This window comes from Lipophrys pholis (assembly GCF_963383615.2).
Source record: "Lipophrys pholis genome assembly, chromosome: 8".
Taxonomy (NCBI): domain Eukaryota; kingdom Metazoa; phylum Chordata; class Actinopteri; order Blenniiformes; family Blenniidae; genus Lipophrys; species Lipophrys pholis.
In genome coordinates, this window is record NC_137630.1 from 20,797,069 (window position 1) to 20,824,145 (window position 27,077).

Below are 27,077 nucleotides of genomic sequence, written 5' to 3' on the forward strand. Positions count from 1 at the left end.
TAAGTACCACAATATTTGTTTTCATCTCCATATATCAAAGCATGCACTTATTTGATCAAGCAGGAAAAATTGCACCAACAACATAAACATACTGTTTTCATGGCAGTGGCATGAGCTATTTAACCAATGGCATTATCAGTAGGTAAGAAAAAATAAACAGTGCATTTAAATACAGAGTGGTTTTATTTTTTACATACTTTCTGACACCTTAGCATTAGTAAATTTATGTTACTAAACTTTCTAAAAACCCGTCTTTGCTTTGCATGGTTGTCTCTGTCTCACAGTAAGATTATTCGAATGCTTTCTTCACCTCTCTGCCTGTGAGGAGTGAGCATTATCCCTCTTAACTCCTTATCCTTATGCATGTTTATTAAGCCTCGTATGTTTTGTTTTCTTCCTCTGGTCTCTCTCTTTTAACGTCCCCCAAAGCTACATGGGAAAGCCATTGTTTATAATGGAAGCAAACTCAGCACAGAGACTGGACACAAGGGGTGGGAGGGGAGGGTACGGCAACCTTCCAAAGGACACTCGCGAGTCATTTTTATGCCGAGCTCTTTATTTTCCTTGGAGTCCAAACCTTCTGCTGCTATTTCAACCGCTAGACTTAAGTCTGGTGAGCTGGGGGGGGGAGCTCTGGCTTTGACCTGAGTCGTGAAAGCGAATAGCAAACTGTGCTCAAATACACCTTTAATGCACAATAAAGCCCAGCAGTCCTGCAGCTGTCCAGTGCAAAATTACAATGGTAATAAAAATCAACAGTTCACAAGGCTCAAAAGACATGATATATTAACTACACAGACTGAAGCATCCTGTATTTTTTTGGACACACTTTCACTTCCTTTTATTTTATTGTTTTTAAACTCTCTTTTATCCAAGTGACACCACGACGGTCTTGCATTGTGAAATCTGTCACCCAAATTCTTGTGTGTGTGTGTGTGTGTGTGTGTGTGTGTGTGTGTGTGTGTGTGTGTGTGTGTGTGTGTGTGTGTGTGTGTGTGTGTGTGTTTGGGGGGGGGGTTACGGTGTCAACATGCCTCTGGCCTGTCAAGTTTTTACATTAATTTTCAACAAATTCTTTATTTCATGTCAAATATACATTTTTGAGCAAAACTCTTTTTATCGGGTTGTGACTGATAACTGCTTAGTGCACAACAACCATAACCTGATGAATGAAGACAGCTGCTGTGTGTAAGCAGGATTACAAATTAAAGGCATATGTTTGACTCACAATAATGCCTGCCAGGCAACAGGTCAGTGCACACTGAGAACCTGTTTTAGATGTTTTCTTAGGGAGAGTTTAGCACAGCAAATCTCTGGCACTCTGATGCTTTAGGTTACTTATTCCCCCACCAAGGTGAGGCATTTGTGTGTGTGTATCCTATGTCCTTTTTTGTCTTTACACAGCCATGTTCATTTCTTATTACAATCTATTTTCATGTGATTTTGCACAATGCATGCACATTTCTTTTTTTTTTATATATATATATATTAAAGTGTGTTATTCTCAGATTGTGACTTATACCACATACTCTTTAAAGAGTACAGTGTCCATATAAAAATAAAGATATAATGGAAAACAATGCACGCATGCACGGAAATGCACGCACGCACACACACACACGCACACACACGCACGCACACACACACACACACACACACACACACATATAGGTGAGTATGCTAACACAGTAGATTGAAGATGTATATTCCAGTTGTGGTTTTTTTTGTTCTTCTTTTTCTTGTTGAAATGTATTTGGTCCATATTTGGGCTGGACTAGGCTTAGGCTGGTTCTGAAGTACAGACCAATCAAGGGAAGTCTGAACCTGGATTAAGACCCTGTTTGTACCTGATGTCAACACAGAATGGATCCTCATGTAGTCTGACATAAGAGGGCCTCATGTTTATGTACAGTAACCTGTGGGCTGGTGAACAGGAAGACTCCTGCACTCTCAGGGGATTCTGGGTCCATTTTCTGCCTGTCAGCCAGTTACAGGCCAGTGACATACATCTCCATCCCATCATTGAAGGTGAAAATGGTGGTAGTGCTGGAGCTGTTGGCTCCTTGTTTCACATCGCTGATGGTCTCATAGAAGTTTTCCCCACCGGGCAGGCCTCTAGCAGGAGGGGCGGCCGGTCCTGAGCCTTGAGGGGCGGCCGGTCCTGAGCCTTGAGGTGCGGCTGGTGCTGCCGGCTGCTGTTGTGGCGTCTGCTTCTTTCTCTTCAGAGTGGCACTACCCCCAATTGTGCTGTTGTTTCCCCCCTGCTCCCGTTTCCGGTGGCTGTCGATGCTCGCATATGAAGGGTCTGAATCGGCCATCGTGGAGGACCAGGACCTGTCTCCCACTGGCTCATAGCAGGGCTCTTCCTGGGAACGCGCCTGGGCCTGGACTCCTCTGCCTCGACCCCGAGAGCCTCTGTCCCCACCAAAGGAGCGTGGAAGGGTCTTTGCTCCATTGTGTTCCATAGGTGGCTTCTTCTTCTGGGTTTTACAGACGATGGAGTAGGTGTCTGCAATCTGAGAGCAGAGTGGGATGTCAGTTAATAACTACAACCTACTAATAAACATGTTTCTATAATTCCTGTAATTATATAAGCACATGTGTCAGTCTGGATGTATGCCAGAAATAAATGCACAATGTGTTGACAGAAGCCTGAACTGATCATTTTGTGGATTTGGTATGTACAAAAGATTGTCTGAGCTTGGATTGTGTGTGCATGCGCAGTAGTTTGCACTTGTGTTGACAGAGCTCAAGCTCGGCTGTATCCTGACCTATTTTGACGGGTTAGGATAAGAATGAGTAAACTGTGTTATCAGCCATCGAGGCAGAGGTAGCTTTCTGCTGGATGGACCTGTTAAAATTTCACCACAACTGCTTTGGCAACAGAAGTGCGGGTTGTGCTGTGAAAGATCTGGATGTCAGCCAACTTGCAGGAAAAAACCCCCGACAGTGTTCACTAATGGACTTTGCTCGGATCTCATTTGACTCGAATGAGGCAATATGTACATGCTTTGTAGCTACATGTACTGCCGGTGGGTGCATGTGTAAACATATAGAATATACACAAGCGCTTACTCACAGGGAAGCTTGTAATATTTGATATCTCCGACTCACTACAGGATGCATGTGCGCGGTCTTGTATGGAATTCTGATAAACCAGCGCTGCGACCTCTGGCATTTCTGTGTCAAAATTCCACACGGGGAGTAGAGGAGCAGAGGATTGTGGGGCATGGTCATGTTTACCTTCCGTGTTCACACCCAAAGCAGCAGCTCTGCTCTACTGCCCCCGAGAAACACTGCCGATGCAAACTCTCTCAATCCTGTACACCCACACACACACTAACACAGATTAGCTTTGTTTTTGTCCAACTCCCAAACTTGAAACTTGAGATCACACAGACCATTGACAAAACTTCTTCTGCATAGATGCTCTCAAATTACTTTAACTTTAATCTATATATATATATGTGTGTGTGTGCGTGTGTGTGTTATGAAAATACAATTCAAGTGCAAACTACTATGGCTTTGTCTGGAAACATCTCTTTTTCTGCCTCTCATTCCCCTCTGACTTTAGCAGATCTCAAGCGACGTACATACCCTGCCCCCACAAATCTCTCATGTGACCTTTTTAGATAAACAAAAGACCCTGGCGTATGGTCTAAGGGTGTGCAGATAATGTGCAGCGTGAGTGTACGTGCAAGTGCATGCATGTATGAGTGCAAACAAAGTGTGCTGCTCTATGCAGCAGAGGAAGGAAGTCACAAGATGATGGGGATTTCAAAACTAGGCAGCAGCTGTTGAGGAAGCCTGCGTATTGTATGTTTTTGTTTCCCCTCCTCTTACCCTGTGCTCTTTTCTTTTAGGTTTTTACATTGTTGTGACACACTGCGTGGACCGAGGCTTGGACAAGTTGCAGTTACTTTGAGCTTCAATATGCATGTGCATGACCAGTGCTCTCGTGTATTATTAACTTGTTAGATAAAACAAACAAACAAACAAAAAAAAACTGGCACACTTTTCCAAACGGTCTTCAAGCAGTTGATATTCATCTGTTTGGATATGCTCTGCGCAATGTGATTGGTTGAGGAAGGCAGCGCCTCCTAACAGCCACAAAGGGAGTGGAGCAGAAGGGGAGAGCTCCAGCAGAGGGGAGGAGATTTAGCTGGGAGTGGAAACTCAACACCTTTTGACTGCGAACAACTGACAAACTCCAGAAGATACAGAGCATATGGGCAAGTTAGGGCAACAACAAACTTTTGCATGGAAAAACACGCAGCAACTAAACCGGGGAGGGGGCGGGGAAAGTCAAGAAAAGAAAATACTTGCAATGAAAGTCTGAAAGAAAGAAAAATAGACTGAGAGGGATTGCAGAGCCGAGTCAAGGCCAGCTGCTTTGTGTACCAGTCTGATTTGCAGAGGAGGAGTTTAACTCCAGCTCAAGAGCAGAGACTTAACCCCTTAATCTCCACATTCAGCATCCAAACTCCTTGACTAAACGCAGGCTTAGACAAGTAACTTACAAGCATTTAAAAACCCGTTGGGATTGCTGCTGTGCTGCGCGGCAATTATGCCTCTAAACAGAGACAAAACTCTTCATCAGTGTATTGCACACCTCGATTATCTGTTGTGCGAGGAAAAAGAATTTCTTACTATCCATGAGTGTTTTGATTGACACTTATATTCCTTCAAAGTTACTGGCACTGAGCTGAGGAAAAAAGATAATACAAATGAAGAAATTAAGCTCAGTCCAACACTAAGAATACACTGGTCTATTTCAGGGGCACCCGTTAATCGAGTCAGATTGAAGGCCCCAGCCCCCACAGGCACGACAAAAGTTCTCAAACTGGCTCTGTATATTATACTGAGTCCAGCAGAGAGCAGGGGGCGTGGGCATGTGGGGGGAGGAGTCGCTGCATGTGGAAACGCATGTGGTGGAGAATGTGACATGACTTCTTCGCCCTCGCAACAGCAGACTTACTACACCTTGATAGACAGACAGATAGACAGATAGATAGACAGATAGACAGATAGATAGATAGATAGACAGATAGATAGATAGATAGATAGATAGACAGATAGATAGATAGATAGATAGATAGATAGATAGATAGATAGATAGATAGATAGATACATTTTATTGAGCTACAAATGTTTGAGGGTTATTTACAAGGGTTATTTACAATAGAAGTTGAACTACATTATATCGAGAGGCGTGTCTAATAACCCTATTACCAGAGGCGCAGACATATCTGACAATCTCAAGGACTATCATGGACAAATACAGAGCTACACATATGAAAATACAAATATAGTCAATCAATAAGAATCTTATTATATTCGTCTGCTGTTTTGACTGGTGATGAAACCTCAGCTCAGCCTCAACCCACTGAATAAACAGCAAGCTGTTCCATGATTGCAAAGTGACGATTAATGATCTGGCAGCAGGTGACGCTGATGTCCAATCTGTGTGGTTGTACATTGAATGCAGATAGTCGAATGGGGGCTGGGAGATTGGGGTCAGGGTTCAGGCAGGCGGTGGGGGTGGGTGTGTTGGATGCATGTAATGTAACCTCTGGCTGTAAGCAGAAACCTTGTATGACAGGCAGGTCACAGGGCAGCAGTGTTATGACGGTGTGTCCAATCAAATAGGCGCCCCATTGGTAAACACAGCAGTAATAAGAGACCTCTCTGTCTATCCATCTGCTTGTAGTCTTTCCGGTCAACCGCCCAGTTCAGTTGTCCCTGTCTTTTTTGTGATCTCTTGCGCACACACGCACTCAGGCACACACGCACGCAGGCATGCACACACACGTGAAGTACCTCCTTCGCAGTCGGGGGTGACGGGTGGCCCTGTCCGTTCTCTCCGCGGTGTGGTGGCGGGTGCAAGGTGATAATGTCATCGTCTTCTGGAGGCTTCCAGATGTACTGCTCCCCATTGCCAATGAACACTGCCTCCTGGTTAGCAGAATTAATTCAGAAGCTCAGTTAAGTTTCACAACAAATGTCTTTGCGATGCTTAGTCATTCTCCACAATGTTCAAGTAACCCACTTGACCCAAAAAGACTACCAGAGACATAAAACTACTATGATCTTTGGTAATGCTGGACCCTGAACTGATCCACCAGGCAGGTCAGAAAGGATTCCACTATTGCTAAAGAAAAAAAGAACGACTTACTCAAGACATGCTACAACATATTTCCCCTCTATTCATGTTCAGAAGTGTATGACTAGTTATTGTGTTAAATGTGAATAGTAAAAGCAACATGTGGTGCACAAGAATTTATTAGGTGAACGGTCACCATATTGCGCAAGGTGTGTGTGTGTGTGTGTGTGTGTGTGTGTGTGCGTGCGTGCGTGCGTTTGTGTGTGTGTGTCTGCCTGTCTGTCTCTGTGTGTGTTTGAGAACACCAACATCACTCTGATGTCTCCTCAGTCAGTGATTCAGTTACGTCTTTTTCTTTGACAAACTGCTCTATAAGGCTTCACTGAAAAGAATATCCTTATGACAGACAGACCCACTGACACACTGATGATGCTGCCAAAACCCAACTTCCATTAAAGCTGCTGGTGATTTTAGGGACAATATGACAAATCTGACCTCTACATGGACGATTCAAAATGTGTAGGTGAGGCAGCAGTACACACATTTTTTCAGCTGCTTCACAGGAGTACAATCAAAAAGTACAGGCTTTGAAATGAACTCTAAGCATGAACATTCATTCTTTAGAAGCACATTTCTCCAACTGTTTCTTTTCTTTTGAGCCAACATCAAACATTTCCCCTCAGAAAAGCTGCTGCTACACTGTCACTGTCGCCAGGTTCACGTTTAGCTGTGCGGCTCCTTGTTCTTCCTGTCACAGACATCACATTCAATAGGCACATTTCCTCCCAGGTTTGACCCGTTTCTCTCTCGTCTGGTCTTTCCACACAGTTTGTCTTGGTTGGAGGTTTGATCAATATGTCCAAATCCTTTCCACAGGAGGCCAAGCACATTGCATTGCCATTGGAATGTGAGTGTATGCATGACTGAGTGAATTTGATAATTAACAGAATAAAGTACTTCCAGACAACAGAAGCAGTGTAAATGTGCAATTAACGCGAAATCCTATAAGCAGCAATTTTAATGTTAACGGTTGATTTAATTTTTCTAATGTCTGCCCCACAGAAAATACTGAAAATGAGATCGATCAACACAGTAAAGTACTGATACTCCAACGTATTCTACCACTTTACTTCAGCATAGAAATAGCTAAAGTTTTTGTACCGAACAAATTCCTCTGCTGAGGAATCAAAAACATGAATATCGAATGCAGAAATGATGGCAATAAAACAATCACGAAGCCAAAAACTGATATTTCCAAAAATCTGTATGCCTGCAGGTGATCAAAACCAATTAGTAGCCAATTAGAGAGTGTGTCGCGTTGTGTGCGCCTGCGACCAAGAATGATTAAACTTTTATATGCTCCTCCTGCGCAGTGAGAGTAATAGAAGTCGGGGCAGAGTAAATATGTGAAAAGATATTTATCCTCACACTGTCTGCTGGCTACCTGTGAGCTGTTTCTTGATGGGCTCGCTGATAGATTCAACAGGAGTATACACAGAGAGAGAGAGAGAGAGAGAGAGAGAGAGAGAGAGAGAGAGAGAGGCAAGGCAGCTGGGCAGCCTGCCAGGCTCTTACATAATCTATCCTTCCAGTCTTTAATACCATGCTGAGCAGCACAGTGCAAAGGGGTGTTGGAAGTACACACACACACACACACACACACACACACACACACACACACACACACACACACACACACACACACACACACACACACACACACACACACACACACACACACACACACACACACACACACACACACACACACACACACACACACACACACACACACACACACACACGGATTTACCATGCACAGATTAAAAGTATAAGTCAACAACTCGGCTGACAGCCACAGTTAGGATAAAATACTTTAACAACCACATCAATCTCCCTAAATTACACATAAAAAGTCTGTTGTTTTATGGTCTGCCAAACACACATTCATGAAAAACAAACGTGTGTGCCAGTAAACCCACAGGAAAAGCTGATCACCATCCGATCATTGTCCTTCTGTTTCCCCTCCAGAACTGCTTTGTGCCTATATACCATCCCACCGGGCACATTCAGCTCATTTAAAGTGGTTAAAACATTCAGGTAAAACTGAAAAACATTGAACAGGAAGGAGCTTCTCAAGTTTGGCAATTATGGAAATTGTGAATTATATCCATCAAATGTCTACTCCTCACATTACTTTCTTGGTATGAAGAGGAGTTGACGTAAAACAGCAGTTTGTTTGTGCATAGCGCCCTCTGGTGGTACAGAAGCAGACTTACAGCTCAGAGAGGCAGCTGCTGAGGTAACACCGTATGTCATGCCAGGTTAATACAGAGCATATTGATCCAGTGATTCCAGTACCTTTGGGAAGGAGTGCAGGTGAAATGGTTCCAGTGGTTTGCGTGGAAACTCCTGACTGCGATGCAGCGGAGGAGGAGCAGCAGAGGGTGAATCACTCACGCTCGATTGGCTGTCTGACTGGCTGTCGGCTCCGTTATTTTCCTTCCTGTTTATCTTGTCAACCTTGGGGTTTTGAATCAGCATTCAAAACATTATATTCAAAGCTTTCAGTGAGAAAACAAACCTCTAGAGAAAAAGTATTTTTGAACTTCTGGTGCCAGTGAGAGGCGTACCAGGACTGTCAGTGGGTCGTTGTTTATTGATCTTATCTTACCTCTCTAAATAGCACACATAGGAGAGGGAAATATTGTATATGTAGTGCTGACGAATCATCCTACAAATCAGAGCCAGATAGGGACTTTTTTTTTTTTTTTTTTTTACAACCATTGTGTTAGCCACTAACATAACATACAAACTCTTAGGACACTGTGGATAGAAATCTATTAGAAGGGGAACTTCAGCAAGCATCATCTGGAAGACTTTCATTCAGGGGGAAAAACATACAATTGTACTTACTTTTCTGAACTTTCGTATGGATGCGTACTCGGCTCCAGATGGCTCTTGAATGGCCAGTGAATTAACAGAAGACAGTGGGGACCTGGTGGCCCCGCTCGCCCCGTTACTTCTTCCTGCCATTGGTCCGTTGATAGCGCCGTTACCTCTCCCGTTCCCTCTTCCACCCTTCAAAAAATATGTGAAGAAAAACAATATAGAAATTAGAATCTAGAATTCTGAAAACAAAAAAGTGTCATTATTATTCAACCCTAAATTTGCAGCTTTAATGGGTCAATGATTAATGTAATTTACAGACAATAGAAGCATATATGTTATACTTTCAAACAGATTTTGGATGTCATAATATCACAATAATATTATCCATCCATAATCTCTTCTGCTTGGGTTGCAGGGCGCAGGAGCCAAAGCCAGAGTATCGGTGTGACATATCACATCACATCAACAATAATGATAACGCCAAATGACAAGCAATAGATAGTCCATCCTAATGTAGAACAAGAAATGCAAAAAAGTAATTGTGGTTTCTAGACAATATTTGAAGGAATTATTGTGCGGATGTACTGAGTGAATTCCAGAGTGTGAGAACAGAGGAACTAAAAGAGCTCAGTCTGAGGACAGACAGGTGGAGTCAAGGGGAGAAATGCAGGAGTAGTCCCCAGAGTTCAAAGAGGTCATACTAATCGAGGTTGCACAGAGGTGTAGTGGCGAGTACGTTCCCCTCATAGGGAGAAGGTCTCTAGTTCAATGCCAGGTTGAGCTTTTACTGTGGAGTAAGCATGTTCTCCTGTGTCTGCATAGCTTTCTCAAAGTGCTCCAGTTTTCTGTTACAGTCCAGAAACCTGTTTTCAAAGTTAAATTGTCTGTCGGGGTGAATGTGGGTCTTTCTGTGTTTTTCCATTGATAGACTGGTGAGCTGTCCAGGGCGTAACCGACCTTCACTTTTACCATCAGGTGTTATTTGTTGTTTTAGATGAAGTGGATTAGAGGATGGATGAAAATTTATTCCCATGTTTTGCTTGACAATTATATACATACTCGCATGTACTTACATTCCCATTTCCATTACGGCCGCCGTTGACAGGAGCCGTGGGGCTCTGCGTGGCTCTGGCTGAAGCTGGGGTGTTGGTAGATGTGGTTGGTGGGGCAGACTGCACCTTGGGGCCCACGTCACTTTCCCGGACACCCACGCTTTCATACAGGCCGTCGTCCAGGTAGTGGGTGGGTGTAGGATTGTTGCGCAGACCCACCTCAGTGTAGGTGTGGTCTCTGATTTCCCCTCCTCCTCCTCCTCCTCCTCCCCCTCCTCCTCCCCCTCCTCCTCCCCCTCCTCCTCCTCCACCCCCTCCTCCTCCAACACCTCCGTCACTGCCCGTTTCCCCATTTCCTCCTCCTTGGCCAGAGCCCTGGGGGCTGGTGGGAATCTGGGGGAGCTGGCGTCCGTGGGAGGGCCTCAGGTCTGTCTGGGAGCGCCGACTGTGCAGAAGCAGGAGGTCCATGCTGGCTGGACGGCTCTTACTAACTGCTGCACAGATAAGGAGGAGGATGGAGAGGAAGGGGAACGAGAAAGTAGGACTGAAATACTGTAATGGCTCCGGGTAGCATAATGAATATTGACAAACAAACTGTTATTCATCACTCACAGTTTCCATTGCAGGGAAAGCGATTGATCTCGTGTAGCCTGGTGTCCGATTTGCTCATGGAGTTCAGTTTTGGATGCCGAAGTGTTCCCTGCTGTCGCACAACATACAGACATGTTATTACAGGCGCATGCGGGTGCATCTGCACGCGCAAAGTGCTATGGAAGGAAATAAGGAACAGGACAAAAATAGATGTAGACAGGGAGGAAGAGGGGGAGCTGAGAAGGAAAATGAAAGCATGTCTCACCATATTTACAGATGTCCCTTTATCTCCAGCTGGGGGGTGCTTGCTCTTGCTTTTCCTGACACAACATCAAAGTGGGGAAGGTCAACAGAAGCCAGTGGACAAAAAGAGAACATCGACACACTCGGAGCGGAGAGATACTATCAGCATCCAACTGTGGTAGGGCACAAAAGTCCTTGGTTGATAACACGAGCACAGTCAAACAGTGAATGGAGCGTGACTCAGGATTTAGCCAGAGCAGAGGATGACCTTCAGTGAGTTTTATTTTCTCTTCAAGACAAAGACTTAGTATTCTGTTGTTTGCTTCACAATACTTCTCTTTTACTTCTACTTGGTATTCATTTAGAGAGACAGTTGTAACTGTGGTATTGTTACACACCACCGCGGGTCCCCGGAGGGGGCAGTATCTATGGGAAAAAGTTGATATGGTGAGAGAGTGACGGTATCAGGTATGAAGAATAAAAGCTGCTTGCTGCGGGTGTAAAAGTGTGAACCCTCTTTCCATCTGTTTTCTCTCACTTGGAAGGGTGAAGATCTGCATCGCATGATACTGTATGTGAGATCTGAGTGCAGAATGTAGCAATAAATAGCCTTTACAAAGGGGTACAGAAATACTACAGCAATCCCCGAGATATAGCTCATCATAAAATGACAGATATTGTCATATTTGTGTTACTGGAGCTAAATAATGTCCCCTCCAGTCAGTTATGTGCAGTCCTTTGTACAAACATAAGGCCATTATAGCCCAAGGGGACCATGGGAAGGTGAAGAGACCTCCCATTGGAGACGTTCATAATAACCCAGCACAAGAGGGGGTTAAAGGAAAATTACACGACAAGATCACATGAGAATAGCCACACTTACCACTGTATTGCTAAATCAATAGAAGGAAATCAATATCAGTGAAATCGGCATCTGTGCTCGATAAAGCAGATTTGAACCGGTGAACTACTGAACACTGATCCACCACGTCCTTCATAGAGCGTGTATATTATTCTTTACATTGGAACAATAGTGTGGCTTTATTGCCATGACACAAGCTGGTTTGACATTTCTCTACATCCTTATCTGTGTATCCCATGGCAACAAAGCCACAGTGCAGCCTCCGATTGGTCCCCGAGGGTGCTGAAAAAAAAGCCTTGGCTGCTTCTATTGCTCTTGCCTGGCTCGAGAGTCTGATCCTTTTTCAGTCGTGGGGCGTCCATTGCTTTTGCCTGCTGAGCAGTTTGCTTCAGAGGGATGACGTGAGGCTGCTCTGACTCTGGCCTGTCTCCTCAGTGTCCTGTAAACATCATTTCATCTGATCTGACACTCGCGGCCATTAACATTCATTACTGCCACACCGCTCGGAGCAGGGGATAAAAGGGACGGAGTGCACAGATGGGGGGAAGAAAGAAAGAAAAAAAAGTAAGAAAGGAGGAGAAGAGTTCAGAAGAAGTAGAATTATGAGAATTATCTGGGAGGGTACAAAAAGCGGGTGATGACACAACTCTGGCTCCAGACATTTCTTCACATTGGAGGTGGTGGGACTGTCTTACCTTTGGCAGCCGACACAGACGAGAACAATGAGGATGGTGACCACGAAGGCCGAGGCCGCTGCGATGGCTCCCAGCAGCAGCAGGTTTTGGTAGGTGTTGAGGTCTTCTCCGTTTGTTGCCTTGTTGTCGTCCATGACACCCACTTCGTCTCACCTCCTCCCTCACTTTCGCTCAAGCTCAAACTCTGACGCTCAGGCCTGCTCAGGCCTGCTCAGGTAAACCTGCAAAGACACAGCAGCAGGAAGAGAGCAGGGACACCACATGTGAGTGACATGAGAGGAACGAAGGAAGGGTGGGGGGGGGGGAAATGCTGCAATGAGCATGAGTGGTGAGGAGGACTGGTGTGTGTGTGTGTGTGTGTGTGTGTGTGTATGTGTGTGTGTGTGTGTGTGTGTGTTTGCCTCTAGCTTTTTGTCATTGTCTCTTTCTGACATATCAGTGCCTATATTTGACTCAGAAGAATAATGCACAGAAAATAGAACACCTTGCAAGCAGCCAGTACGAGCACGCCAAAAACGGTTTCATCATACTCTCTTTTTGCTGTTAAAAAAAGATCAAATGATACCGTAGCATTCATTTGACTAGCCGGAGAGACTCTCGTGTTAGTTTACTGAGCTCCCGGGAGAAGTGCTTTCCTGGTGGAAGGACCCGACTCACTGGTGCTACAAGAAACCAATCAGAACATCTTCAAACACTAATACAGACTTATAATACTTCATACATCGAAACATTTGGCAGTGGTTGCGCAATGTTCGCCATTAATCTCAAGCGGGTTTACCTTTGTGACACACAGATGGGATCATCCCGCCACGTGCAGCTACGCCATCAACCCAAGTCCCATTTTTATCAACACGATTTCCATGCTCTTCCTACACTAAACAGTTTGGATGCATCATCCATCATTTAAAAATTATAGGGTTTCTTTATGCTGTGTTTGCTGCTTGATGTGCTTCTCTTTTTATAGGCGTAATGTGTCAGAATTAGTGGCAAGGAGCAGATTGTAACGATCTCATCTCCTTTTCCATCCGAGCATCTATTTTAGTTTGTGATCCTTTCTTAAGCCATAAGTCGGATTTTCTGATTTACCTGAAGAAACATGGCGATGTAAAAAAAAAAAAAATGGGAAGGCAACTTTCTCCTTGTGATATGAGGGCTTACAAGACATCACACCTTACTAATAAGTACTAAAAACACAACACACCTTAACTGAAGGTGATTTAAACACTAACAAAGTCAGGTTTGGATATTGGCTATGATACTTCCATTTTAGAATGAAATATAGCAAATGCGGTTAAGGAAGTGGTTATCGTATCTCACCGACAAACTTTGATCACATATTCCTAACATTTACAAGCATACAACAATTGCTTTGTACATGCAACTGCCTGAAATATCACTGCTTGAACAGCGTCAACACACTTTATGTAATCAATCCCCTTCAATCACACGTCTCTCACCCCCACTTCAGTAAAGGTACTATTGATACAGATAGGTTATTGTTGTCAGAGCTTCGTAACCAGGGACGGCAGCTTCAGCTAAATGTGTGAGCTAATCAAAACCTGAACCGCGTGTGAGTCACATACATGAAAATCAGTTCTGCTACTCTACTGAATTAACCTGTGAAGAAAATCAGACGTCATATAAAACATGCTTTTTAAAACAAACACGCTTCAATGCCAATCCTGATGAACGCAGCAATGACAAATCTGCAGTCGTGCTGTGTCCGCACATGTGGAGAAATGTTTCACGTTTAAGGCTCGTGTGGTTTAGAAGTATGTAAATATGCCAACAATAAACCAAACAATTAAATTGTACCATTTATGCTTACATCATTTGCACACAACACTATTCTTTTGTTACTAATTTGAAAATGCCATCTGGAGGCTGTTAAGTTTTCATTGCTTGTAAACATCCATTTGACCCTGTTTTAATTGACCTCCTATAATCAACCATCTAAGTGGGTCATATTATTAATTCAGTCCATGAAAAAAAAAAACTTTGACTTACTATTACAGTCACTCATGTGAATATTCATCAACTGATCCCTTTTCACTGAATGACGTAAAGAGTTTAACAGAAGAATGAAATCAGGAGACTCCAAAAGGTCACCTGAACCGAGCAGATGCTCTGTTCGCTAACAATTGTCAGCCCCAAGATATTTGAGATTACAAGCTGTTGTCTGTACCTGCCCTCACTGCCCTGCACATTTCACATAGATAGATATACAATGCTTTCCTCAGGAAACATACACAATGGCAGCAATGTGGGGAAAATATTAGATTAGGAGACATAAATAACCCTTAACGTCAGGAATTCAAATGACAATGTGAGCAGTATGAAGAAGGAGGTCATGCCAAGCTGTATACAACTGTATATGTTATGTGTGAGAGAGAAATTGTGGACTAAACCAGCAACGGATCTGGCTTCAGCTTTCTGTTTCTTCGAGATAAAGCTGCATCTTTATTTTTTTTTTCCATGTCCTCTTTACTTGGTCCCTCTCCCTCTTCCTCCAGATCTACTCTCTCTCCTCCTCCTCCTCCTCCTCCTCCTCCTCCTCCTCTCTCTCTGTCTGTCTGCCTGACCCTGCAGATATGTGAGGCGATGCACAGCGAATGAATTAGCAGAGCCGAGGCCTCAGACAGCCCTTTCTGGAACAGACAGACAGGCAGGCAGGCAGGCAGGCAGGCAGAGCACATCACAGTGAGGAGAAATGAGTGGAAGACACTGAATGAAAGAGAAGGGGTAAGAGAGGGGTGATCAGACACAAGAGCAAATGAGTGGGATGAAAGGAGAGGAAAGGTGGGAGACGAAGCAAGAACGCGGGGGAAGAAGGAGAGAAACAGGGGAGCACACTTAAAGCATGAAGGAGAAATGAGGAGGGGAGGGTGTGATAAACAGTGAGGGGAGGGAGGAGAGAGGAGCGAGTGATGGGACTCGGAGGATGATGAAGACAGTGAGAGAAATAGCGGGGAAGCCTGGGAGAATGTGCGAGGAGCGCGGGGAGGGAGCGAGGGAGGGTATGGAGCGAGAGGGGAAAAAAAAAAGAAGGCAATGAGAAGGAGGTCATCAGCGGTCTGCTTCTGCCTACATTTTGTCAGCCCCCCCCTTTCTGAAATATTCAGAGGAGAAACACATACAACGGGCGCATTTCTGAACTGCCAGTGAACACAATGCAAGATGTCTCTCAGCATACTTAACAGTATGTGAAGCTCACAAGTGGGAAACAAGATTTTCTTTTTTGGGGGGGGGGGGCAGTTTGTGCACAACACCCCTGCAGCATGCTGAACATTGACACACAGTTCGGCTGCAGGAGTGTTTATGCTGGCATCCGTCTTGGTTTCACAGCTTTATGAATAAAATGACGGCAGCGACGGAACGCGGCATACTGAGAATGATGAGCACGGTGGCGATGGCCCTGCTGATGCCACTGCTGCGACGGCAATAAAGATAAATAAACACAAGATAAAGATGGTGGTGACGAACGCTGCAGTCACTAAATATGGGCGGTAACGATGGAGATAATGAGGTCAAAGTTAGAGTTGCAAAGACACACCGAGAGGCGGATGCAAGCAGCAGAGCTGGCGAAGCAGCGAGCAGGATGCAGCACAACCACAGGGTGGAAGGTTTCCTCTGTGTGCACGCACGCACACACACACACATACACACACGCGCACGCACACACCTGTGAGCAATTTGTAGATTGGTGGATTTTTGTGTTGCAACCTAACGGCTGTACCTATGTGCTTTGCTGAACAGCCTCGAGAGGACTCAAGAGTTTATTTCAGTAAACTTTGTGTCCACAAGGAGGACAGAACCCCCACTCCCCAACAGAAGAAAAAAACCCTCATTGTAATCGTCCATGCTAAAAAATAGGTGTTTTGACACGACAGTTTTATGCCTTTCACTGACATCGTGTCAACAGTTACTACTGGCCTCACATTTCATTTTACTCTAACAAAGTTCAACACTGGCATGACCTTATGCTCTTTTCTGCGGACGTAACTACAAACAAGCTGCAAATGCAGCAGATCTAACACGACCCCTCAGATAACACCGTTGCTTTGTAATAAAAAGTCAACGTGCTCTTCAGCCCTCAAATCATGTCTGGCAGGCTCTGCAGCACAGTTATTTTGCAATATCTACTCAACAAAAGCTAATTATAGATTCTACTTTCAACTGCTTAAAATAGATTGTTGAGAAGAAAATCAGCTAATTTTTCATGTGAACAAAAAAAAAAAAAAACCCTGTTCCTGAGACAAGTGGAGGCTTACAGTATGCCTTCAGTTCCCCGGTTTGGCTTTAACAGAAGATAATTCACTTTCTCTAAGGAGTCCATTTATCACATATCTGACAGGCAGCCTTGTCACATTTAGATTAGCTCTAAAAGAAGGTGACTTTTATCCACTTACATGATTTATGATTGTTTTATATATTTTATATATATATATATATTTTTTTTGTTTTACCTGTATTAAAATGAATGTATTTTTTTTGCAGAAAGATATTTTGTGAACAATGCTTTTGACTGTACAAACACCACACTGGAATCTCTTGGAGCTCTGCTTGAAAAGTGGGGCACTTTTTTAAATGCTTAAAAATAAATGTAACCTGGTTCTGTTACAGCTTCTGGGATGGAATTTACATTTCTATTTACATTTTGTGGATTACATCATGACTCTCAAGCTATAAATTGTTAATGCTCTGACTCGTCAGGACAGGTCGGTTGAACTTCCTGCGGACGGGAGCTTTTACTGACTTCAATACCAGCAGAGCTGAATGCTGCACAAAGCATAAACTGAGCGGCTTCAGGGAGGCTGAGTGTATATAAAGCATATTAAGGTTAACCTCAGCATTTCACAGGTGAGTCCCTGCGGTCATCTAAAATTTAGGAAATCTGCGCAGCTGCTCAATGTGTTCCTCGGCAGGGCTCTTTTACAACAACGCACAATTAAAGTTACTGGTTGTTTTTTTTTCCTTGAGGTTGCTTCATGAGAGCCTCTGGAAATACCAAACTGAAACACATGGAAGTAATAAAAAGTGGATCAAGTCAAAAGTTTGTAAAATATGTCTACACATTCAATATCTTACCCTAACAAAACATAGGCGCACAGTCTGTGCAGCACTTTTACCAGTAGCCTTTTATAACATGGGTGTCAAACATAAGGCTCGAGGGCCAAAACCGGCCATGTCAAGATGAAATTGGTCCGTACAAGGCCCCTGAACTAAAATGTGTTTGACACCTTTCCAACCGTTTCACTGGCAGTTTCACTGAAAACATCTGTGAACTGTTATTCATGAGTGATAACAGTTTTCCATCTAGAAGCCCAGTCTTTCGCCAAGAAAATCAGCCATTTTATACAAAAACTACAACTACATTACTAAATTATCTCACACCTTTCCTCACCCAACAAAGTGACACAGTATTACATACGGTGCAGATTTCACACATCCCCTCAGTGAACGTCTAACCTTTCTTCGTGTTCCAGGAGGCTCAATGTGAGCAGAATGTCCACAGTGCTGTCAAAAAATGAAAAAAGTCCCCCCTCCCCCGAGGATAATAAGATATTAAAAATGAATATCAATTTTGATTAACAAAGCCACACAGCTCCATTTACAAGTTACAGTGTTAACCAACACATAAAAAGCTGAATCTATATAATGAGGTGACATTCAAATGTTAATATTTGATATGAAAGAAAAAGATCATTTTAAATGATTGAAATAAGTGCTTTTAAAGACAAACATGTTGCTTGTGTGATTTCCTGGTCAGATCATCAGAAGGTGATGGAGGACATGAGATGACGTCTGCGGTCAATCGAAAACTTTGAGTCACGTTCTCATACACAATTATTAATGTCAATGTATTATGTGATAGTTTAGATTCCCTATGATTTGGACTTAAATCATTTTTCCTCAAAAAGAGATACTGCGAACACAAACTCCACATTTCTAACATTCCGTCTCGTCTGTATAGTCTACGGGTGGATCGCAAACAGTCATAGCCGACTTCGTCTGGTTTCCTGAAATGCGAAACAAGCAACATTTGTCTAAGTTCTATATACAGTACAAACAAATTTAAAGCAAGATAAACTACTAAAAAAGAGGGGGAAAAAAATCTGATCTATTTCCTGCCAGCTGATTGCGGATACATTATATCCTCTCAGTGTTTGTCAACAGCACATCAGAGCTCAAAATCTGTGTTATGCAATCAAACAGTGTCCCTGTTTTGGCACTGTCCCCACACAGTGACATCCATCACAACTAAATCAATGTACCTCACACCCATATGGCTTTATTATATCGATATATGGGGGCGGTGCAATTTGGCTTCCTCCTGGGATCGCCAGTAAAGATAATCTGATGTGCTTCCCCGGCCTCCATGATATGTACTGTTTGTTTCACAAATATGAAACAAGCTGAAAATGCCAAATAAGTTGTCTCGATGAAAGAAAAATTATTTTTTTCTCTTTGGTGGACAGATAGAATACAAATATTGCCTCAGATTAATACATAAAATATGTTAGCGCCATATGCGGTTTATCTCAATGTACCTTCTAATATTCATCTCCTCAAAGTTTCCTACATACATAAAACTCGCTGTACATTTGGATTTGGACTGTATCAAACTGGGAGTCAGCGCGTTGCATGGATGACCGTTTTGATATGGTGTGTCTCATAAAAGTTTAGCACCAACCTAAAACAAAAGAGGTGAAGAGGACTGAATTGGTCGAGTTTAAAACTTTGAGTCTTTGTGTCCCAGTTAGTCGTTTCTAGAAACCAGTGGAGACAACACTCTTTGAACCGCTTTCAACTCAAACTACAAAAACAAACTATTGTTGGTGCAGACAATGTTTCAGGAATGACACATTACTGCTGAGCCTTTTGATTCCTCCACACAACCAGCAAACCCCCCCCCCCCCAAAAAAACATCTTTATTTCATTTCTGTTACAAAGGAGCAGTTTCAAAACCTCAGCACGAAAAAACTGGAACAATCGGCACAATGAGACGGCAATTAGAGAAAGTTAGAAAGTACGTGTGTGTGTGTCTGTGTGTGTGTGTGTGAGCGCATGTGTTTTATGTATTTTTTTAAGTAGTTAATTCATGTCAATCGACTGATCTATGTAGCGCTGAACTTTGTCATTGTTTAGTTATAATTGTTTGGGTTTTTAGTTTATTTCTGTTTACATTTCCTAGTATATTCTGAAATAAAAGAAACAAGTCTGAAAAAGCCAGTGAGCTTCGACTTTATCATCATTTTCTTACCTTTATTGTTTAAAGAGGAGGATTTATTTATTTGGAATCCAAATGGGTTTGGTGGTGAGTGTTGCCACCTCACAAACAATAATGTTCCTGGTTCAGGTTACAGCTATTTGTGGAGTTTGCATGTTCAACCTGTGACTACGTGTTTCCTGCAGACTACAAATAGATAAAGCAGACATTTGAAGAAGAGAAGAAGGGAGGAGGCACATTGACGAATTTACAGATTAGAAGCCGTGGTCACTTTACACCAGGTAATCTTAATCACTGTGATCAGAGAGGACGGATCATCCAGGATTTCCCGATTAGATTGAAACACTCAATCTACCATCGTGGCAACATCCTGTGCCCTCTTTGTTACTGTGTGTGTGTGTGTGTGTGTGTGTGTGTGTGTGTGTGTGTGTGTGTGTGTGTGTGTGTGTGTGTGTGTGTGTGTGTGTGTGTGTGTGTGTGTGTGTGTGTGTGTGTGTGTGTGTGTGTACCTGAACTACCTCAGGACAGACCTTTCTGAACAGGTTCATTTACATCATTTTAACAGATGCAATACATTTGTTTTAAGTACAATATACTTTAACTGTTAGATTACACAATAACACATATGCTACCATATATAAGTATTTTATTCTGTTTTATAATTCAGAATTGTAGGCAATTGTATTGTTTGTATTGTTTTAACAGACTTTATTTTTATTTGTTTTCCAAGTTTGTTTTTAATCTGCTCTTTATCTACGCTTTTTCTTGGAGTTTATATCACGGTTCAAGCGTTTTCTTGAAATCCTATAGAGTTTGGCTTTTTTTAACCTGGTTTCCACCGCTGTCACATCACATTACACGGCTGACTCGACTTTAAAGGATCTTCTCAATGACATCTAATACCACGACTGTCCACAACAGATTTCCCACGATAGAGTGCTCTGCTAAAGTCTGAGGAATATCTTTAAAAAAAAACCTCTACAATTCTGTCAAGCAATTCCAACAAGATAATCTCTGATTGGTTCCAGATTCACTGGACAATAATCTCGATCATGGCGGCAACATTATTAAGAACTATCGGAGGGTTTAAAAGACGAATCCTGGTGTTACGTACTAGTTAAACTTGCACACAGGCTGCATCTCACCGTCAAGGAGGCTGTTTCCATTCCATGAAGAGACAGAACGATTAAGATCTGAATCCACCCAGGACCTGTTAAAAGAGTGGGTTAACACCATATACTGATTTCTCTTTTCTTCATTCTTTTCGCATCATGTCAAAGTGATACACCTCAACCTTTAAGAGCGTTCTCACTTTGCAGCATTCTGTCACTCTTGTCCAAAACTTCTGCACAGTAAATGACTTTGTTTTCTCCCGCAAGCAGTCCAGTTTCTCCCTAATTCCACATTCGCGCGGATCTGGTCACTGTCCCGTGCGTCTCCGAGCTTAAGCTGCTAACACTTATCATATAAAGACTCGACAAAAACCTTTTCCTTCTCTGCACTGGATTAACAAAGCCAGTGTTTATGCAATTGTGGTAATTGAAGCCGGACAAGGACGGTGTGTTCCTGTCACGATGGTGCGTGGAGCTTTCCTCACATTAGGACGAATCAAACTAAGTGATTATTATCAGCCGCAACAATGGGGTGTCGCTGTATGAGAATTACAGCATATAAGTGTGTCTATGGTTGTATATTAAGGAGCGTAAGGCTCAATAAGGGTGAAATATTAAAAATAATTTTATCAGTATATCAACCTGTAGAAACAGTCGCCCCTGTTCGCGCCTCCGAACCAGTCAATCACACTATCTGAAGATCGGTCACACGTAGCCGACAGGGATGAGCGGCACCAATGGAAAGAGCGACAGAAGAAATGAAAGAGGGGAGTGTAGAGGACAACATGTCTGCCGAACACTGCAAAGCAAGTTCAGAGGAGATGAGAAATCACATCATGTCCGTTTCAATCTGCAGCCCCGCTGGGAACTGCTGCACTGTGCATAACAACATGGAGTGATGGGGAGGCAGAAGTAATAAGGAGAAGGATGAGGGAGGTACAGAGACAGCTTAACCCACTCAGGTCTCAGATTTACAGACACTTAAGAGAGTCAGTTTGCATTTTAACGTCGATCCTAAAGTGACCTGTTACAAACGGTCCGACGCTAACAGATCGAAGGATTGTAACATGCTGAACAAACGTGATCTGGAGTCAACTAAAAGCTTAACGGGTGGAAGTATTGAGTGGCAGGAGTTTGTGCTAAATTAAAAAAAAAAAACACTGCTACTGTATATATGATCATTTTGATGTTGATGCTCTTCTCATTGATGTTTTCCTGCATTTCAAACTTAGCTTGGAGTCATAGCTGCTGAACATACACCACCCTGCTGCTGTAAACACCCACACAAGAGCAACAAATTAGTATTGAAGATCCAATCTGGCACTGTTTGAGGAGTATTTGTGAAGATCTATCTATAATTATCACGGATCACTGGAGGAACCCGTAATGCAGACACGAACGCAGAGTGTAAAGTTCAAAACGTTTTATTTTCAAAGCAGGTTTTAACACAAACCAAGCGAAGGTACCCGGACAGGTTGATCCGAAAAGAAGTCCAAAAACATGAGCAATAAGTCTCAAAAGATGAGAAGATCAATTACATGAGGAGCAATCACACACGGGACAGGGCAGGCAGGAAGGAGAGGCGTGCAGGTGAGTATCAAAATAAAACAGGAAAAGACAAAACGGGTAAAACACACACACTTTATACAGACACAGAAGGAGACCTGACAAACTGCTTGCTAATGGAACTTACAGAGAAAAGATTTAAACAAAAGCACCTTGTTACAGGGTTTATCAGAGCAAGAAGAGACTTGTGATTTATTGGTCTCAGTATTTTCATTCAATGTTACCTCCGTGTTCCAGAGACATGTTTATTAGGTTAACTGGTGACTGTAAATAGGTTAGATATAATTCTCCACCTCTGTAATGGCCTGGTAACTTTTACAGGCTGTTCACCTATTGTCTGCTGGGACTCACTCCAGCTCTATTGACATTAACTCAAGCATGTATAAGGTAAATGTGGGCCTTTTAAAGCCGTCCAGAGGAACGAAGCTGCAATATACAGACTCAAAAATCACCTGTGTGAACCTGGTGGGGGTGTCTGGAGGAAGTCCAAGCAGAAAAAAAACACAACATGCTCATACAACACGAGAAAACATTGAAAGCTGAACAGATTTTTACATTAATTATTCATAGTTGAGGAAGGGCCACACGGAATGATGAAAACTGTTCAGACTGTTTGACTTTATTTGCTCTCCTTTTGATGTATTTCCTACCCGATATTCGATAATGTATTTATCCTTTTCATTTTTGATTGAATAATATTGCACGACTGGAGGTGAAGGCAGGGTACAACCTCTGCAGGTCACCAGCCGAACATAGACACACCAACACACAATCACACACTCACACTATCACAACTACTGAGAATTGTAAGACTCATAAATGAACCTCAAATGCATGTTTTTAGGACTGTGTGAGGCCCGTGTGGAAAATGCACCTGTAACATGCAAACTGCTGCACAATAAGGCCAAACTTGGTTCTTAACAGATATTTTGAATGGTGCTAACCCCCTCCACCCTGATTGTCCGGACAATCATTGTCTTATTGATAAGTAAATATATTATAGACTGTCTAATATGGGTGCAGCCGGACATGTTCAGGACCTGGTACAAAGCCTCTCCTTGTTTGTTCTGTTTTGAATATGGGGTGGGAAAACCAATCACAATCTTGAGGGTTTCTTGAGGGTTAAATAGTTAAATAGGCAAACATTTACAAAGATCCCCTCTCCTCTCTATTCTCCGCAGAGGACAGCTGGCAGCTCAGCTCCGGTTGCTGTTGGGTATGAAGCACAGTTTGTTTTATCTGTTCCACACCCCATCCACTGCTTATGATGCCCTCAAATGGCAACCCTTCAGTCGTTTTTTTATTTTTAGAGTTACACAGGTTTTTGACATTTCCGTTGTTTGCTTCATCCTTTGTCGCAAGGTGAAATCTTTCCACCACGATACAACAAAGAAAATCCCAAAGGTTGCTCTACACATTTCTTTGTTTTTGTTTTTTTTGATTTGTGGTATATCGTAACCACTGAGTGCCGGATGTGTTCGGCAGATAGCTTCTACCATAAATGGGGGCTTAATGATAAAGTGTGATAAATGAAGCTGTTAGCGTACATAAGCAGAAAGTCATTGCTGAATAGGAGCATTTACCCTTGATGTGTATGTAAATTTAAGACCTGATGGGAGGTGTGTGTGTGAGAGAGAGAGAGAGAGAGAGAGAGAGAGAGAGAGAGAGAGAGAGAGAGAGAGAGAGAGAGAGAGAGAGATAGAGAGAGAGTTTCCATGTGTAAAAACCCTGTGTGGGTCAAGCTAAGAAACATAGGAGGAATAGACTGGATATAATTTGTTCTAACTCTGCTTTCTGAGTGCATAGAGGACAGTTCCAGTGAGAGACTTCATAAGCCGCAAATACAGTATAGTGCTGATCCTACAGACTGAGGGAAGGCAAGACCCCATTTTCCTCTCACTTGACTTGACTTAATTAAGCAGAATGAGTCAGAAGCAACATTCAGGATTTAAGGTTTATTCTTATGGGATTGGGGGATCTCTCTCTCTCTCTCTCTCTCTCTCTCTCTCTCTCTCTCTCTCTCTCTCTCTCTCTCTCTCTCTCTCTCTCTCTCTCTCTCTCTCTCTCTCTCTCTCTCTCTCTCTCTCTCTCTCTCTCTCTCTCTCTCTCTCTCTCTCTCTCTCTCCCTCTCTCCCTCTCTCCCTCTCTCCCTCTCTCTCTCTCCCTCTCTCCCTCTCTCCCTGTTTATGGTTGACTCCAGTGCTAACTTCCTGCTCATTACTTTAATGATGGTTCTTCTATGAGCTTATGCTCACGAGTGCAGTTTGCTTTTTAACCCAGCAGTTAGGGAATAGAAAGAACAACACACACACACACACACACACACACACACACACACACACACACACACACACACACACACACACACACACACACACACACACACACACACACACACACACACACACACACACACACACACACACACACACACATATAGCCATACAGAATCAAATGCTATCAAAATACCATGCATGCATTATGCATGTGTTGAAGCAGAAACTGGGAGCTTCATCGAAAAAAACTTCCAAAATCCAAGACTCTTTTGCACCGTGTGCAAGTGGCTTGATACCAACAGCGCTCTGCGACTGTGCACGCTCACATTACCTGGGAATAAAAGAGTTAATGACAGAAGGGGAAGTAAATGGGAAGAGGGACAAACGTCTCTTTTTCTTGTCAGAAGTATCAGCCTAACTCCCAACATAACTGTAATACAGAGAAAGAGTCTGACAGACAGATATATCCAACCCCAGCTCTCTGCTTTTGCTTTAGATGCATTATTCATCTGTGTGCCAATTTGGAGGAACCCTCCCAATCCCCCAGCTGGCACCAAAAAGACGAGAAGCGAGAGACAGAGAGAGAGAGAGAGAGAGGCAGACTGGAGAAAAAGAAGTCACAGTGAGAATGTCTGAAAAAAGAGGAGAGGAAAACACCAGAACAAAAGAATGGGTGAGACAGATGCAGAAAAGCGGGACCAGGAGCGGCTCAATCTCTCAGCTGCAATGTAGTGAAACATCCAAACAGGATTTCAAATGATCCACTGAGACTCTTCTCTACATGTTGTGATATTCCCTGCGCTGTCTGACTTGTCTGCACAGAGCAGATTAATGACGATTTCCACACTAAAGACTCTTAGCCCTGTAAAAAACAGAGCGAGCAAAGACCGATGGCATGAGGCTGGCTTCTTCACTGTTGCTGAATCTCCTGCAGGCTGCAGCATTAAATGCTAGCGCAAGCGCGCTGTCAAATACATGCACACACTGTTATAGCGACACGATGACACCAGGAAGTAACATTTCTGTGCATACTACGTCCTGCCATCGTTTCTTACTATTTCTAGTGTCTTGATAATGCGGAGATAGTCCCAACGTCTCTCCTCATCAGCCCGTCCAGCGCGGGACAGCTTGCCCCAGATTTAACCTCACACTTTCAGCCTCCCCTTGTGTCGTCCTGCTTCTCTTTCCCGGTTTGTTACCTATTATGGCAGCAGGCTGTCACATGCACAGGCCAGATCTCTTTACCTTCACTGGCCTGAACAGAAGATAAAGTGGTCAGTCATGGTGGGACCTCCTCGGCGTGATGAATGTGGGTGTGTATGAGGGGGAGGGGGAGTGAGGGATGTAAGTGTGTGGGCTGGATCAGTGGGATTGCTGTTTAATCTGCTGCTGTCTCCTCATAACGGAGCTCTGAGCTTTCAGACCCAACAGCTGGTTACATCTACCCTCATGCCCGTGTTACCGCCCCACACACGGAGAGCTTCCTGTCCCTGTTAAACTCACCGTTTACCTTGGTTTTACACCATTACTGTACAGTAACCCTCATCTGGATGAGACGCGTGGCACACGGCTCATTATCACAACCCACATTCCGCCGATGTGATCATCACTACTGTAGTGTTATGAAATAGCAATCGGAAGCGGCGCTGCTGTGGAGGGCGTTGGCTCGCCTCTGCTGAAGAATCTGTCACACTGTGGAGCTGCTCGGAGGATTCGCCTGTCAGATTTGGCCTTATTTGTCAGTTTGCTGTGATTCTGCTCCCTCAGCTTTGTCATGTCACCGTTCAGATTGCTTCAAAGGGCTCCTGGGAGTCGCTCTCATGGAGAGCATGCGCCAGGCCTCGGAGCTGATTCACATCAGGTCCGTCTTTATCTAGGCACTCGCAATCCTTCAGCTCCACCAGCAACACCAGTTAGACGGACTGAAACAGCTTCGGTAATCTCCAAAGATGCTGTCACTACAATGGAACTGTAAAAATAGATCTTACTGTTTATGCATCAGTGACACCATCAAAGTCAGCACTGAAGATGTACAACACATTTCTGAGGGAATTAAATGTTTCATCCTGTTACACAAAGTGACAATGAAGTTGTATTTAAAAGGTAGGGGATGGGTCTCCCCCAGGGGGCGCCAGAGGACTTTTGTGGGGATGCTACGCCAGCAAAAATCTGTGGATTGGGGGGGATGCCTTTTCCCGACATTACTTTTGCCTAATTGTCCGAAAAACAAATAAGTCAACACACTCAGTTTCGTAAAAACACATCTTTTAGAAACCAAAATTATTAAGTATCAAAGATAAAACCACCAGACAGTTACAGAATATATATAAAGACTTGCCAGTTGTTTCCAATTAAAACTATCCAACTAGTGCAAGAAGAGGTTTTTTTATCTTTCTTTTTTTGTAGTACAAGGTAACGTTTGTTGACAATGAATCCCAACTATAACAATCGTAT

General features: G+C 43.3%; 1 protein-coding gene across 5 annotated transcripts in view; it reads right to left on the reverse strand.

Moving 5' to 3' along the window:
* Positions 1–1,744: 1,744 nt before the first annotated feature.
* Positions 1,745–27,077, reverse strand: part of LOC308113003 (uncharacterized protein) — a 42,222-nt gene continuing 16,889 nt past the window's right edge. The window contains exons 2-9 of one of the 5 annotated variants that reach the window (XM_080468868.1): positions 12,439–12,659; positions 10,904–10,958; positions 10,660–10,747; positions 10,069–10,541; positions 9,020–9,184; positions 8,465–8,626; positions 5,821–5,955; positions 1,745–2,516 (exon numbers count right to left, since the gene is read on the reverse strand). In XM_080468868.1, the coding sequence (XP_080324994.1) occupies positions 1,989–2,516; positions 5,821–5,955; positions 8,465–8,626; positions 9,020–9,184; positions 10,069–10,541; positions 10,660–10,747; positions 10,904–10,958; positions 12,439–12,572 (1,740 nt within the window). In that variant the 5' untranslated portion in view covers positions 12,573–12,659 and the 3' untranslated portion in view covers positions 1,745–1,988. Of the gene's footprint in view, positions 2,517–5,820; positions 5,956–8,464; positions 8,627–9,019; positions 9,185–10,068; positions 10,542–10,659; positions 10,751–10,903; positions 10,959–12,438; positions 12,660–27,077 lie in introns of all 5 variants that reach the window. The other 4 variants (XM_080468867.1, XM_080468866.1, XM_080468870.1 and 1 more) reach the window with 4 other exon arrangements.